Source organism: Aquarana catesbeiana, linkage group LG09 (genome assembly GCF_042186555.1).
Source record: "Aquarana catesbeiana isolate 2022-GZ linkage group LG09, ASM4218655v1, whole genome shotgun sequence".
In the NCBI taxonomy this organism is placed as follows: Eukaryota; Metazoa; Chordata; class Amphibia; order Anura; family Ranidae; genus Aquarana; species Aquarana catesbeiana.
This window is the reverse complement of record NC_133332.1, coordinates 44,971,457-44,988,048: the sequence shown is the minus strand read 5'-3', so window position 1 is coordinate 44,988,048 and position 16,592 is coordinate 44,971,457. Positions and strand designations below refer to the sequence as shown.

Here is a 16,592-nt window from a genome sequence, read left to right as displayed (position 1 = left end):
TGGGAGCATTCACATTTATACAGCGATCAGTGCTATACAAATGCACTGATTACAGTATAAATGTCACTGGCAGGGAAGGGGTTAAACACTAGGGGGCGATCAAGGGGTTAATTGTGTTACCTAGGGAGTGATTCTAACTGTAGGGGGAGGGGCCTCACAAGGGGAGGTGACCGATCGGTGTTCCTCTGTACTGGGAACACACCTTCGGTCTCCTCTCACCTGACAGGACATGGATCTGTGTGTTTACATACACAGATCCACAGTCCTGTTCTGTCATCGGCAATCGTGGGTGCCCGGCAGACATCGCGGCCGCCCGGCATGCGCATCGGCTCCTGAGTGACGCAGCGCTCGCCCCCTAGGTGGCCGGGAAGCCGAGGACGTCATATGACACCCGCCCAGGATGGGAGATCCCTCCTGCGGACGTCATTTGACGATGGCTGGGATGGGAAGTGGTTGAAATATGGTAAATTTACCATTAAAAGCATTTTGTTATATGTGTTTGATAAGTGCAGAAAAATACCTGCTGATCCTGCCAGAAATCCAGCAACCTCTGAACTCCCTGTGCCTGTGTTGCATTGTTACCAGTTACATTATTCACAGCTTTCTCAGTGGACTACAGAACACCCCCTATATTATAGAGATGAGTAAGGGAGGGGGGAATAATATTCTGTAGTAACAACACAATTTCTGTCCCAGGATGTTACAGGAAGTGAACGTTGTCACACTAGGACAGAAAGTGTGTCACTGGCCAGATCACCAGATGAAAATAAAGGGGGGGAAAAGAAAGCTAATGCAGCTACCACATCTTAGCTGGCAAGCTGCAATATATTAACAGACTTTAAAATAAAATAAGCGTTTGCACAGCCATCTCGAATAATCCCCGCAATGTGTTTTAATGTGTTTTAGGCCGGGTTCACACTATAACCGGCTGTGGATCGCACAGGAGCGTTGTGCGTCCCTGTTCTCCGTTTCAGGGACGAATCAGGGCCGATTCTATGCCTGAATTCGGCCCTGAAACGGAGCCAAAGACGTGTGCAGTGCGCTCCGCTGCCCCAACGGAGATATGTGAACCGGCTCCATAGGGAGCCAGTCACATTCTCCTGCTATGCAAATTGGATGCAGGGAAACCCACATCTAATTCACGTAGGTGTGAACCCAGTCTTAATATGTATTTCCTAAGATAATAAGCTCCATCTAGTGGCCATAAGGAGGTATTTTCTTAAAATACCACAATAAGGAAAATACCACATTATGGCCACTAGATGGAGCTGTTCTTGGGTGTAGATTTTATGAAGTGGATAAAAGCAATCTGATTGTCTCCGTGGGCCATGGGACACAGACAGTGAAAAACCTGACGGTGGTTTGAACCTTTTTCCTTTTGTATCCAAAATAAGATTGTCTTTTGATGCCCTGTCATATAATACACTGTAACATTGGCTGTGCTGCCCCAGGTGCGCACACTGCCAGGTTCCTGTACCGTTTCGGTGTCGTCTTCGGGAAGAGCTTCCTTAGAATGATAGAGAGCAATCAGCACGTAAGCTGTCAGCGAAACTTCAGCGTTCTTCCCGGTAACACCTCCCTGTGGAGAAAAAAAAAAGAAGGATTTAGGCTATGTTTCCACTATTGCGTCCCCAAAGTCGCTTGATTTTGCCGCGTTTTTTTGCCACGACTTGAAGCAATGCCCGTGTATTCTTGAGGTCTATGGACCTCAAGACGCATCGACGTGGGACCAAAGTAGTGCAGGGGCTACTTTGAAGTCGCTGCGGCTTGAAGTCGCACAGATATGAACGGTACACATTGGAAATCATGGGGTACGACTTGTCATGCGACTTTTCAGTCCCAAATCGCATGAAAAGACGCACTAGTGGAAACCCAGCCTTAGACACTTAAGGATCAATTCACATAGAGCAGAACTCTAGGCAGATATAAACAACACACATTAATGCAGCTCTGTGTCCAGTAATACATCAATACATTCAGTGGCGGCTGGAGTTTTTTTTAGGACGGCGCCAAACAACCACCCCCCTGGTCGGCCGATGGGAGCCCCCAACACCCCCCCAGGTCCGTCAGTCAGTCATCCAGCCCCGAGCCCACCCAAGCTCTGCGCCCCAAGTTCACCCTTTTTTGAAGACAATAATCACATGCTTCAAAACCCCCCCCCCCCCCCCATTGGAATCCATGTGTCCAACGCCCTGCATGTAGATCGGGGGTCGGAAGCATAGATTAGGCGTGCGGGGGGGGGGCCTAATAGACAGTTTAAGACCTGAATTTGATTTAGTATCAGATGTTCACAGCTCCTCCCACCAACCATGATCTGGCCCCATTGCACAGAGAAGCACAGGGACCCAGGGATAACGTCACTGGGTCTAAAACGAGCTATGCAATGAACACAGAAACTTTTTGTTTTAACATGTCATTAGCATGTTGATGCTGGGATTGGGGGGGGCAAATTTCAGTCTTCCATACAATGCAGTTTTGTGAGCCATGTATCTTCTTACCATCATATCTTGGTGGATGACTGTTGTGGTTTCTTGGAAAGCCCCATTGTTGGTCTGCTTGCTGGTGAGATAAGCGACAGATTTCCGAATCTCTTCCACATCAACGTCAATATATTTACGACATATGGACATCACTTTCACCACAAAAGATGTGAGCCTGAGAATATACAAAGGGGGAGCAAATGGTGAAATTTAAAGTGGTTGTAAACCTCAGACATATGAAAAAGAAATATGAATAAAGAATATCCTCCTATAGTGTGTCTTGTCTCAATTAATAGCACAAAGTGTCATTTCTGTCTGGTGCTTTGTTCCTCTGCTATCAGCATGAATCACTTCTGACAAGTTTTCCTGACACCAAGAGAAAAATAGTGACAGGGGTGGGAGCTCCAGCATACAGCCTGTGATTGACAGCCTCAACTCTGTCCCCTGTGTGAAGGGGGGTCCCTTCCTTCCAATCATCTCTCAGAGCTCTCCTCACTGAGCTCTGCAGAGTGTAACTTCAGCTCTCCGCCCCCCCTTTTTTCTGGACTCTCAGACAAGCTTATAGATTTGACACTTTGAACCAGTGGCGGCCCGTAATGCAGGGTGCAGGGGCGCCGCCCCCCTATCCATGCCTCCGGCTCCCTAATCTACATGCGTGGATTCCAATGGGGTTTTACTTTTTTTTTTTTGAAGCATGTGATTAGAGCCAGAGGCTCTAATAGCCTTCAAAAAAGGGTGGGTTCGGGGCGCCGAGCACGGCGCCCCGAGCCCACCCAGTTGTGTGACATTAGCAAATTAATATTCTCTATTGTATTCCTGATTCTCCTCTCGGCCAATCAAGATGCGGGTCCTGAGACCCGTCACCCAATTGGCAGAGAGGAGAAGCGATCCTTTTGGCCGCCTAGGAGGGAGGAGGAGGAAGGAGACACGGGGAGAAAGCCATTCCACAGCACATAGGAAGTTCTGGGGGGCCACCAGTGGGTGTCTCCCAACAGCCAGCCTATCTAAGTAATTAGGCTGCACCTTATGTGGGCTGCTGGGAGGTATTTAATCCCACCCATAAATGAGGTTCTGTGCTTCCGTGTTCTTCCTGTGAATCTCTGCCTGATCCTTGTTTCTGGTTTCTGTGCCTGATTCTGAGCCTTTTACCTGATCCCAAGACCTGCTTCCAATACCTTGCTCCCTGCTCCCATTGTTTCCTGTCCCAGTCCTGCAATGGCGTCACTAGGGGGGGCCAGAGGGGGCCCTGACCCCCCCCCCCCCCCCCCAACATTATGCTGTGCCCCACCATGTACCCCCCCCCCCCCCCCCCCAATTAAAAATTTTTTTTTTTTTTTTTTTTTTTTTTTTACAAAAAGGCAATGTCTAAGAGGGAGAGCGTCCCCAGTCAGCTCCTGTGGGTGATTCCTCCCCCCTCCCCTGCTCGCTGACACTGCATAAAGCGAGCGCTCAGACAACCACGGCCGCCCGAACTGCTCCTTCCCCTGCATCCTCATTGGCAGGGAGAAGAGCGAGTTGCAGGAAGGACTCCACCAGGACTCTCAGTTACTGAAAAAACAGACTGATTTCTCCCGTCCTTAGGACAGGAGAATCAGCCTGTAAATTCCAAGAGATGCCAGACCAGCGCTGTCAATAGCAGGGGCAGGACAGCAAGAGGAGGCTGGGGAACCCCACAGTGGCAGAACACCAGGGCCCGGTGGCAAGACAACATTTGCAACCCTGATAGTTCTCCCACTGCTTTGGACCCTTATATTTTCTTGATATGCTGGTGACATATATCTCTTGTTTTCTGCCACCCTGGGGGACCCCAATACAGTAGGAAGGGAGCTCACTGCAGAACATGTGAAAGGACCGTTGTGGGGTCGTAGTAAAGGGCCCCAGGAAAGATTATATATATATATATATATATATAGATATAGATATAGATATAGAGAGAGAGAGAGAGAGAGAGAGAGAGAGAGAGATATATATATATATATATATATATATATATATATATATATATATATATATATATATATAAATTGCATTTTATAGTTGCCCCCCTACTTTTGTCCCTGTCCCCCCATGTGCCCCCCCTAAATATAAAAGCTGGAGACGCCACTGCAGTCCTGACCTTGCCCTGTGTATGTGTGCTCCCCTCCATGTGTACATAGTTAGGTTATCATTTGGGTTTCTGCACTATTATATATTTTTTTGTCATTTACATGGTTTATGGTTTACTGGTGTTGGAAGAGTATTATTTGTCTGAATAAACTTCATTTAACTTTATTCAATCTGGTTTCTTATTTCGTAAGGTACAGCCCACTGATCTGATCATCCTTGCTGGATACCTCCATGTGGTATCCCATACACATGCGCACAGGAGTTAATTCATCCCAGCACCAGGGCATACACATGTGCAGCTTAGGGTACATTTTGAAAAAGTAAGCTAGCGGGCGGGCAATAAGCTTTTATTGCTAAACAGACAAAAGGGGGGGGGGATTTACTAAAACCGGTGCACACAGAATCTGGTGCAGCTGTGCAAAGCTCCTCTTACCAAGTGCTGCTGGGTCTTATTAGCCAGGCGCCGTATGAGCCATCAGGTTTCCTGTACTGCAGTATCCTTGAGTATCCTGGAACAGACGCATGGATCATTAACGTTTAACTTTTTCTTTGTTTGACTTTTTTTTTAATTTTACCATATACCTATAAACGAACAACAACTACAAACACATTTAGCTTTATACACAATAGCCACTGTCTGAGGAAACAATGGTGGTGTGCCTGGGAAAGCAGGTTATGTGCTGCCCCCTGCCCAGTGGGATATTACGTGGAACATGGGGGTGTCTAGAGCGCATACGCTCCTGCTCCATCATAGCTGCTCATTCCAGCATCGTGTGTTTGGCTGTGGCATTCTTCTTGTCTGTCCACCTGCAAGGTGATTAATGTGGTCAGTCTCTGGGTAGAGACCAAACCTAATTTAAGCCAGCCAAGCCTGCAGTGTCATGTTTGTGATAGAGAGTGATAGATTGTGTAATACCTGAACAAGCTGCCTGTTTGTCTGCCCTGCTCTGCTAGATTGGATTTCCCTTTGTATGACCTTGGATCGGATATCGACTATTCTCTAAACTCTGCCTGCCTTGTACCTGGACTGTCATGGAACCACTCTGCCTGTCTGCCAACTGCATGTACCTATTTGCTTTGCTCACTTCACGCCTGCCTGTGCCTGGTGGCCAGGCACTATAGCATTGTGTATAAGTCCTGGGGGCAACCGAGCACTGGTATGCCTGCTTGTCCTATGGGAAAGGGGGCTGCTATAGGTGAAGAACACAGTAGCCAGCTATAGTGTCTGACCACCTGCATTAGAGGTAAGGGTGACATGGGGCAGCTTGACCATTTGCATAGCACATACTGTAACTTTTTAACAATGAGTGCCAATTAATAAATATGGGTAGAACTATGATGCATTTTGCACATATGTTAGTTTAGTGGCCACTTGCGAAACACGTCACTGCCAAATGTAAAGTCAAACAATAGATATGACCTCCAAATTCCTTTTATTTTATCCTGCTGTGATCTGACTTCCTGTTAGGGGGTGGCAACGTTCGTTCTCCATGGTCTCACTGTATGTAGGAATGTAGCCACCCGCTCTTGCCCACCCCCAAGATGGATTATGGGATTTGTAGTGCGCATAGAGAAATGCACATGACCACAGCTGATGTGCACTGCTTGTTCCAAACAAAGAAATGTGAGGGGAAAAGGAGAGGATCTCAAGCTCAAGGGGGATGTTACAAGGATGTTACCCCCAACAAGGTCCCCTCTTAGTCCTTTATTGTGATGTGTGGCTTTAAAGTGTTACTAAACCCAGGACCCTGCATTCACTATATCTGGTCCCCCACAGTACAAAGAACATGGAAATGCAATTATTTTAGTAAATATAAACTGCTAAATACCTTTTCTCATAAGCAGTATATAGCAGTCTTGTGACTTCTATCAGTGTCTGGTTAAGGAGGAGTTTTTATTCTCTGGCTGTCCTATGAGGCTGCAGGACCCCTGACTTTGTCTGGACAGTGCCGATTGGCTCTTTGCTGATCACATGCACCCTCCCATTAAAAAAAAAAGAAACTCTCAAGCAATACACACCAAAATGAGCATGTGCAGGGTGTTCCCAAGGTTCTGTTCTATCAGCAGATGGTTAGGGGACAGTAAAAGAAGGGGAGGATCAGAGAAGACAGGATCAAACAGCCTTTTTACACAATGCAGAGAATAAACCCCTATGCTTTACTGCATATATTGACTGATTTTACTGTTGTGGGTATAGAAACACTTTAAGGGAAACCTATGTGGTAAGGTGGGGGCGGGGACAAGTTAGACTTTTACAGGAAAAGTCAATATTTGCATCATCCGAATAAACCCCAGACCATCCCTTCTAACCATTTTTGCTTCATCACAATGAACCGATTGCTCACATTCCTCACCCCTGGGGACGGTCTTACCATTTCTCATGTTCTCCAGCCCCTGGTCCTTGCGATCTGGTGGTAGACTTAACCACTTATCAGTTTGGTCGAGGTAGCGCATGGCGTACACCCCTGGAGCGGTGGATATCATAGTCTGTTCAGCACAGCCATAGGGGACTCGGATCAACTTGCTCACTCCATCCGCGCTCAGGCTGTTATTAATGGTGTTTATTGGGTTGTCCACTGTGGGATAATAAAACATAGATATACCATGAGGATAAATGATACATTTTTCAGTGCAAACTGAGATCTAATGGAGGAGTTGCTAAATGCATTAGTGAGAACGAAAAATTATAATCTAAATTTTAAGATATATATGGAAAAATGATGAGCATAATGTTACACTATCTTATCAGTGTGTGATCATGTTTAAAAATGTAATCCAATTTCTAAATATATATGTCCATCTGCAGGAAAAAAGATTTAAGAGTTGTCCAATCAGCAATACTCATGTTCCCTGCTGATTGGATGGCTCTAGCTCTGTAGGGGGGGTATGTTAGACTTCTGCAGAGAGATCACTGCTTTTACACAAAGAACAAGGTTCGTTCTCTACAGTATGCTGGCAGGGGACAGGCTTTCCTACTCAGGCTGTGGCTGCCTTCCACCAAAAAAAAACAAAAAAACATACGACTTTTGCAAAGCTTTTGTTTTGCTTCATACTGAATGTATTTAGCTGATATGGAATAAAAGATATGGAATAAAAGATTAATTAGCCTTTATTCAGGTCTATTCCTATGGACACTTTCTTTGACCTTTTAGGTGCATGCCTTGTTTGTGTAAATGCAGCCATGACAGTACTTACTGGTAATTTTCACACTAGAACGGAAATCAGCATCTGGGATCGCATTCGAAGGTAACTCGTCATCGAACCGTAATTCTTTCCTGGATGCATCTGCATGAAAAAGGAGACAAGAAAAGTGTGCAAGTTACAATATGTGGGATAAACAGGACTTCAAGGGTACCTGTATTTCCTTTGACAATGTTAACAGACAGTAGAGCATTAATTCAGTCTTGCTATATAGCTTTAGTCATGTTGTGATACACTCAAAACCGAAGACGGTCTGCTATGCAAAGAGATATTATGGATCAATTGGTTACATTTGATTTCAAAATCATGTTGCGCATATTAAGGTCATACAGATTTAAGATTGATATGGTCAATACAGACAATCAGACTGTAAAGATGAAGAGAAAAAAAAAACTGTTTACATGAATATGGAGGGTAATAAAAGGTTTTGTGGGATGTGATGTCCTCAGTTCTATTTAAAGAGTATTTTAAACATTTCTAAGACCAGAAGAGTTTCCCATATATACAAGAGGACATTCATGATTTGTCGTAAGGGTAGTACACGCAGGGCCGGGACAAGGGGGGGGGGGGCAGAAGGGGCCGCTGCCCTGGGCACTGAGGTTCAGGGGCATCACAAGGAGATTGTGGGGAGGGGATTTGTGTTGGGAGGGGCGATTTGGGGGGCGGCAGGAGGTAAGAGTTCTAGGAGGGAAATTTTGGGGAGATGTGCTAGGAGTGGGGATTTGTGTTGAGAGGGGAGATGGGGGAAGAGGATTGTGCTAGGATGGGGGATTTGGGGGTTTGTGCTAGAAAAGGTAATATGGTGGGGGGATTTGTGCCAAGAGGAGATTTTTTTTTGGGGGAGGGGGATTTGTGCTAGGATGGGGGATTGGGGACTGGGGGATTTGGAGTGGGGGGAGTGGATTGGGGATAGGATGGGGGATTGGGGGAAGGGGAATTTGTGCTGGGAGGGGGGGGATTTGTGCTCAGAGGGAAAATTTGAGGGGTAGAGGATTTGAGCTAGGGAGTGGAATTTTTTTTTTTGGGGGGGGGGGGTGTGTGCTGGGAGCTTATGTGTATTGAGAGGATTTGAGCTAAGCATGCAGATTAGCACTTAATTTTTTTTGGGGGGGGGGGGATTTTTGCTGACACATAATGCTCTTACATGTTCGCTCTGGGCTCTAGATGACCTTGTCCCAAGTACACGTAGATGGAATTATTAAAGTGATGTGAGGAAATATTATAGAGAAGGTAAGATACCCGCCAAAGGACCTACAGGCTATATCGATCTTTAGCCTCACAATAAACCAAGAGCAGATATTCCACTGCAAACTCTAATTCTCAGCCTACCAACTGGTACCCTATAATCATCGGCCACTAAAACAGTCTCTGTGAAAGTTCTAGAGACATAAAGGGGAACTGCTCCCCATTTTGAAAGCCTCAGAACTGTATATGAATCCATCCAACAAACGGACTAGTCCATATGAGTTACAGCACACTTACGCATTTCACTCAACAAGGAGCTTACTCTAAAACCGCGTATAAACGATTGTGGTCCATAGAAACATAAACGATAGAAGCCATTAAACCTCTTTAGAAATAAAGCTGATAGTTTATGTGATTTGGCAAAATCAAACGATAAGGCCTCATTGTGCTAAAGACTCTTCTCAAGTGTTTCTAAAGAACTATTAGTGGGCATGTTTATCTACCTTCTACCTCTTCACTATTGGTCAGTGAGTACACCTATCACACTGGCCGGCCAATAGTGATGCTCTGGGAGCTGCTCAGGGGACAGAACAAAGCACAAGACTCTTAGTTGATATTGGTATTTGCATAATGGAATAGCGCTAAGTAGCATTCTGAAAGATACCCAAGGTTGTAGCAATCATCCAAAGCTTAGTATTAGAGATGTGCACAATGGAAAAATTTGTCTCTGGATTCATTTGTTAAGTAAACCATTTGGTCGTATTGGTTATGTTAGGCATCTTTCACACTGGCGAACTCCACCAGCAGATCTTCCTGCTTAGCAGGTGATCTCTCCGCTGAGCGGACACAGACACAGCCCGCTCCTCTCTATGGGCGGTCGGATGTAAACAGACCGCTTGTCTGTTTACCTTCATCTTTTAACCGATGCAGTCTGTTTTTGGCAGATCGGATCAGATGTCGGCGGGTGTCAACGGACACATGTCCTTAGACACCTGCCGCTCCATAAAAGATGGTCCATTGCATCTGTCTGAAAAACTGACAAGTGCACCCAATTAGTCCGCCCGTGTGAAAGGGACCTTAGAAGGATTCGTTTTGGAAATTTGTTTCATATATTCGGATTTGTTTCATATATTCGGATTTGTTTCATATATTCGTTGTTTCGAATTGATTCGTATTTTTGGAAGTTATTTCAGAAGATTGGCTATATTCGTTTTAACGCGTTAATTCATTATTTCGGGAGATTACTTGCGCACAAAGAGAAATGGAATGAGGTGATTGGACGATATCGACTAAAGTTGCGTGCATTCAAAAGTAACAAAATTAATATCAGATTAATTCGTTATTTTATGATTCTGAGATTCTGATTGATCCACCTCCAGCCATTCCAAACACAATAAGTAGGAATCGTCTTATTTCACTTTTATACCTTACTGTATTTATTGCAATATGTTTCCATGTCATATGTTAATGCAAACTAGAAACAAAATAGATCAGAATCAATTCGGATCATTCATTATGTTGTTACGTTATTTCAGGTGCTTCAAAAATTAACAAAAGGCTCAAACTATCGCATATTGTCATCTGAATGAATATGAATGAATTCATTGGGGGTTATTTCCGAAAGGCAAATCCCCTTTGCACTACAAGTGCAAACTACAAGTGCAAAGTGCACTTGAAATTGCACTAAAAGTGCACTTGGAAGTGCAGTCGCTGTAAATCTGAGGGGTAGATCTGAAATGAGGGGAAGCTCTGCTGATTTTATTATCCAATCATGTGCAAGCTAAAATGCTGTTTCTTATTTTCCTTGCATGTCCCCCTCAGATCTACAGCGACTGCACTTCCAAGTGGACCTTCAGTGCAATTTCAAGTGCACTTTGCACTTGTAGTTTGCACTTGTAGTGTAAAGTGGATTTGCCTTTAGTAAATAACCCCCATTGTTTTCATTATAGTTTATTTCAGATTCGTTAAAATTCATTACTATTGTGATTCAGAGATTCGAATACATCCAAACCTCCAAATAACAAAAATTTCGTCCAAATTTTGATTTGTAATGAAACAAATCGCACATGTCTACTTAGTATTCTCCTGTCTGTTTACATCATTAATTGATGTGCAGATTTTGTACAGCATAACACCAAACAACTTAGTTATTACCTTCTGGATTCAAAACATATGTCTTCTCTTCAACCACTGGAACACCTTCTTTCTGTAAAGAAATGGACTGCAATGAGACGAACCCTTATTGAATGAAGTTTAAATTGCTCTCTTTTTTAATAAAATACTTGTTTTCACCTTTTTATATTATTCTTTGTTGCATCCCAGTGCTGCTTGTGGGCAGGTGGTAGTGGTGCTAATATGAAGAGCGTTGCTGCTGTCCATCAGGCAGGGCAGGAGCTGATGAGATGATCCAGCGAAAGCTCAGTCAAATGTTAGTTGCTTCCCTAATGGTAAATAAAGCGGTCAATCGACCACTGTTTACTGTTGGTGCAAGGGAAGCCCAACATAGGACCAATGTGCCTTCTGCCATGGGCTCCAGGCACCATCTTGGGAGAGCCTTTGTCTAATTACCCTGTTTCCCTGAAAATAAGACCTAGCGTGATTGTCGGTGATGGCTGCAATATAAGCCCTCCCCCCAAATAAGCCCTAAAGTCCTTGTAGGTCTTATTTTCAGGGTAGGGCTTATTTTTGGGGAAACAGGGTAGGGCTTATTTGGGGGGTAGGGCTTATATTGCAGCCATCACCGACAATCACGCTAGGTCTTATTTTCGGGGAAACAGGGTATGATGGTGCTGGTACTACATCACATAAGGAGCTCAGTGTGGAGAGTACTGAACAGGGACAGGAACCCATTTGCCAGGGAATGGTGAACCTATAGCTGGGGACATGTTCCTAACGAGGAGAGACAGTTAGGGTTCTACAAAGTCTTACCTGTGAGAAAGGCCAGTGTAGAGGAGTTAGATCGCATAACCAGTGCTCTGGACTGATGGAGGAGATACCACTCAGCGGCTGAGCTTACTACAGCACTCCTAGCTGGGAGAGTCTTGTTTGAGGAAAATTCCCTTTGGACAGTCATTGAAGGAATCATACCTTGGGCAACCTCCTGTATGTAAGCCCTGCATCATTGTGCTACATAGCCTTGCCATTATATGTGTCTTCGTTCATATGTGACAAAGCTTCAAAACACTGGAGCACTCAGAATCTGATGCAGCTGTGCATGGTAGTCAATCAGCTTCTAACTTCAGCTTGTTCAATTAGGATTTGGCAATAAACCTGGAAGCTGATTGGTTACTATGCAGAGCTGCACCAGATTTTGCACTCTCCAGTTTTAGTAAATAACCCTCACTGTATTGTTGTAACTGGTGATTATGATGCAAACACAGGAGAAGTTGTGTCTCCTGTTCTCTTTAAACCTTTGCCATGTGGTGAGCACCTGCTATATGATGATCTCCTACAGCCCCTTTCAGATATTTTCTGTCTTCCTGCACTCCTTGAGTGTAACAACAGCAGAACATGCCTTTGTAAAGTATGTTGGGCTAACAGCTTGTAGACTATTGCAAGCCCATGTGACAATGCAGGAAAAAGAACTGTCAGTCAGGGACAGAGAGTTGTCACCATGCACAGGAAGTGCCTACACAAGAAACTGCCCTCTTCAGACAGGCGTGGGTGCCATTAATTCTTAATGGCACCCCCAAGCGTCTAGCATCTTGGTGGCGTCCGCAGCCACCAAAAAGCATGGTGCTGACTGAATGAATGGCACGATGAAAACACACAACTAAAAACAGCCATCGTCTTGGTGAGTCCTTTGCTGGTTTAAACATTGGGATCAGTGCCACATATCCCTCCGGAACACCGTTTGGCTGTTACCCAGCGTGTTCCTTTGGACTTCCCCGGCTGGTATGTGTTACAGACCAGCGGCGGCCGGTTCATAAGGGGCGCCGCCCCTCCTAATCTCCTTGCGGGGCGCCGGACTCATATGTTTTCTATGAGTTTTTTTTTTTATTTTCAAGCACATGATTAGAGCCCGAGGCTCTAATTGGCTTCAAAAAGGTTGGGCTCACCCACTTGTGATATTAGCGAATCAATATTTTCGCTATTGTCTTCCGGCTTCTCCTCCCGGCCAACCAGGTGAGGAGGCGGATCTTAAGACCAGATTAGCCAGGAGGATAAGGTGAAGAAGCCGCGACCTGGATGGTGTAAGTACGGACCTGGCGGGGGGGGGGGGGTTTGTTTGCCGCACCCACCAAAAAAAATGGAGCAGCAGCCGCCACTGTTTATTCTAAGATTTATTCTACCACTAGTACTGGGAGGATTTTGAGTGTACAGAGGATGGGCAAATCCTGTTTTTTACACTGTGTGTTTTTTAAGACTGTTTTTATCCATAGCTACAGTATGTTTCTTTTGGAATCCTTGGAAGCAAAGTTTTTTTCTATCCTCCCGTTCAATTATTTCTGTTACATTTAAGGACACCCCTCATGTACCAGAGCGCAGCACATAGGTTGTTTTTTGGTAACAAGCAACGCACATGCTCAGATACTTCTACAATATATATATATAATGTGAACGAGCCCTTAAGGTTACACTTTAGAAATACAACCCTGCTTCTCACCTCGAGATGAAGCACTTTCCGCACACCGTCCGATATGCCCATTAGTCCCAGAGCCTTGATAGTCACGGTCGGGTTTACCTTTCCAATGGGAACCACTGAAAACGGGATGGAGACAGCTGACTTGCCGGGCAAAGTTACATTCCGCTCTACGGCAGCTCCTTCAGCTGTGCTGGGGGTACACACCCCCTCCATCTTCTCCACAAACATTTTCACCTGTTCCAAAAGAGAAGCAAAGAAGCTGAAGTAGAGCTGGATTCTGGATTCTGGATAAAACGAGAATCACAATTTGTTTTTTGCTTAGAATGTAGATCACGATTCCTGGCGTAACATCATCTTTCACATTATACAAAAAATTGGGCTAACGGTACTATAGTTTTTTTTTTAATTCATTGAAGTGTATTTTTTTCCCCAAAAATTGCGTTTGAAAAACCGCGCAAATACAGTGCGACATAAAATATTGCAGCGACCGCCATTTTATTCTCTAGGGTCTCTGCTAAAAAATATATATAATGTTTGAGAGTTTTAAGTAATTTTTTAGCAAAAAATACTGATTTAACTTGTTTTTTTTTTTATTTACCGTATATACATTTTATTAGTTTTCACATTATACAAAATACTTATTCGTTTGCTCACCACAAAATCTTTCCTCAACAGATAACATGCCCTCTTCCCCCACCCTCCCCTCCCCACCTCCAGTCTCTTATCTCCTTCAATCTTATATGACCTCCTTCTTCTTTTCCTCTATCCAACTGCTTAACCTATTTTTTACTTTTATTCATTACGTCAAGATATTTTCTTGTGCCCTTAAATTCAGTCCAGTTTTTCCATATACTTACACAATTTTCTATTTTGACTTCCCCCCTATGATACAACTCTTCCATATTATATATTAATCCTGTCTTTTTAATCCATTCTCCTAATGTTGGGCATTCTGGTAGTTGTCAATATCTTGGGATTAAATTTTTTGCAGCGTTATTAAAATTGTAAGTTTGGTGTTATGGAGTAAATAGGTTTCAGGGTTTTAGGCACATTCATTCCCGATATTTACTGAATCAGTTGAATAATCTCCTGCCAGAATTCCTTTATTTTTGGCCATTCCCACCATATATGTACCATTGTTCCTTTTAACCCGCATCCCCTCCAAAATAACAATGATTTTTCTGGTTGAAATTTATGAATTTTAGTGGGAGTTCAATACCATCTTGATAAGCACTTATAGTTCATCTCTCTCAAATTTGTGTCTATCGCTGTCCCGTCCACTAATTTTTAAATATTTTTTCTTTTTCTTGTTCGCTCCATTTTACACAGAGCTCCGCCTCCCATCTTCCCAAAAAAGGCGGAGTTACAGGTTCTGCCATTCTATTGGTAATTTTATAAATCTGGGAGGTACCGTGCCTCGGCACAACCTGTGAGCAAAGCATTTTTTCTAGTGGCAATAGGTTTTTACTCGATCTTATTGGTTGAGATAACAACTCTATAAAATGTGTTAATTGTCTGTATCTTAGCTCATTTATTAATAAAATGTCCTTTTTGTGTCTTAGTTCCTGTATTGTACAAATCACTCCTTCTTTCATAATGTCTTTTAATGTGCATTTCTCTTCCTAATTCCATTCCCCAAATAATATTTCATTCCCTGGTGGGAAATAATTTGTTCCTGTAAGTGGTATTAACGGTGAATTATAATTCCATTTCATTTGCCTATGCATTAAATCCCATACTCTAATTACCAGTGTTGTGAATGTGCTTGTGTCCTTAGAAAATAAACGATAATGTCGTGGTATTCAGATCATCTTATCCAAACGTGTCCCACTCAACGTGTTTTCAATTTGACCCCAACCCTTTTCTCTAAAGTAAAATGACCAATCAATAAGATAATGGTCTCATAGAGATTTTCCTTACTTCTTCCTTGATTGAGGGGGACACATGTCCCCTCAATCTCGCCTACTGTTATAGGCTCCACACAAGCTGGGAATCCCCCTGGAACTCTGAGCCGCAAGTAGGCGTTTACTACTATCAAGTTTTGGGATTGAAACTTTCTCCCCCTTCTTGATTAGGAGGGTGACGAGGCAGGGGTGTCCTCTCTCCCTTGCACTGTTTGCCCTGCTGATGGAGCCTTTGGCGGAGGCCCTGCGGAAGTTAGACGAGGTGTCTGGGATCCGGGTCAGCGCAATAGTTGAGAAATTAGCACTATATGTGGACGGTCTAATCCTTTTTTTGCAAGACCCTGGCCCCCACTTTCCATGGTGCTCCAGATACTGGATAGCTTTGCAACTCTTTCTGGCCTCCACACCAACTGGAGTAAGTCACTCATTCTTCCCATAGATCCAGGGGCGAAGCAGCTGAGTAATCCCAATTTACCTCTGCAATGGGCAAGTATCATTAGATACCTAGGGATCAATATCTCTCCCAACACTCAGGATTTCAGTAAACTTAATTTGTCCCCAGTGCTGCAATGGTGTAAATCTAGGATAAAGGCCTGGTCAAATCTCTCACTAACTCTTATAGGAAAAATGTATTTAATTAAAATAAAACTGCTCCCAGTTCTATTGTATATTTTAAGGCATTCCCCGGTCTGGATACCTAAAACCCTCTTCCGTCCCTAATAGCTTCCTTCTTGTGGCAATCACATCCAGCCAAATTTAACAGGAAAATTCTACGCAGGCCCTGGACACAGGGTGGACTTGCCTGCCCCGACTTCCACACGTACTACTTGGCAGCAATGCTCGCTCATGCCCACAATTGGTTGGTCTTGAACGATACCAGTGCGTCAGTAGTCCTAGAGGCGGGACATTTGGGATCTTATGAGGCCCTTCGTAACGCCCTTTATAGGGGGATGGGGGGTTCTCAGATACCTTTAACACAGGCTATGAAAGCGGTTATCAGGGCTTGGCACACGGTGATAAAAAAACCTAACCTGGAGAAAATGTAATCCCAGGCTGAGGGAATTTCACTCTCTACAAGCCCCCGGACCTTGGGCCGGCAGGGGCATCAAATACTTGAAGGATATTTGCAAT

The 16,592-nt window shown here is 44.1% G+C and overlaps 1 protein-coding gene across 1 annotated transcript in view; it reads right to left on the bottom strand.

The window, feature by feature from the left end:
* Positions 1-16,592, bottom strand: part of LOC141107567 (complement C4-B-like) — a 179,969-nt gene that overhangs the window by 73,724 nt on the left and 89,653 nt on the right. Inside the window, exons 23-29 of the mRNA XM_073598404.1 lie at positions 13,579-13,791; positions 11,127-11,178; positions 7,782-7,871; positions 6,959-7,162; positions 5,020-5,095; positions 2,499-2,655; positions 1,478-1,579 (exon numbers count right to left, since the gene is read on the bottom strand). Coding sequence (XP_073454505.1) covers positions 1,478-1,579; positions 2,499-2,655; positions 5,020-5,095; positions 6,959-7,162; positions 7,782-7,871; positions 11,127-11,178; positions 13,579-13,791 — 894 coding nt within the window. The remainder of the gene's footprint in view (positions 1-1,477; positions 1,580-2,498; positions 2,656-5,019; positions 5,096-6,958; positions 7,163-7,781; positions 7,872-11,126; positions 11,179-13,578; positions 13,792-16,592) is intronic.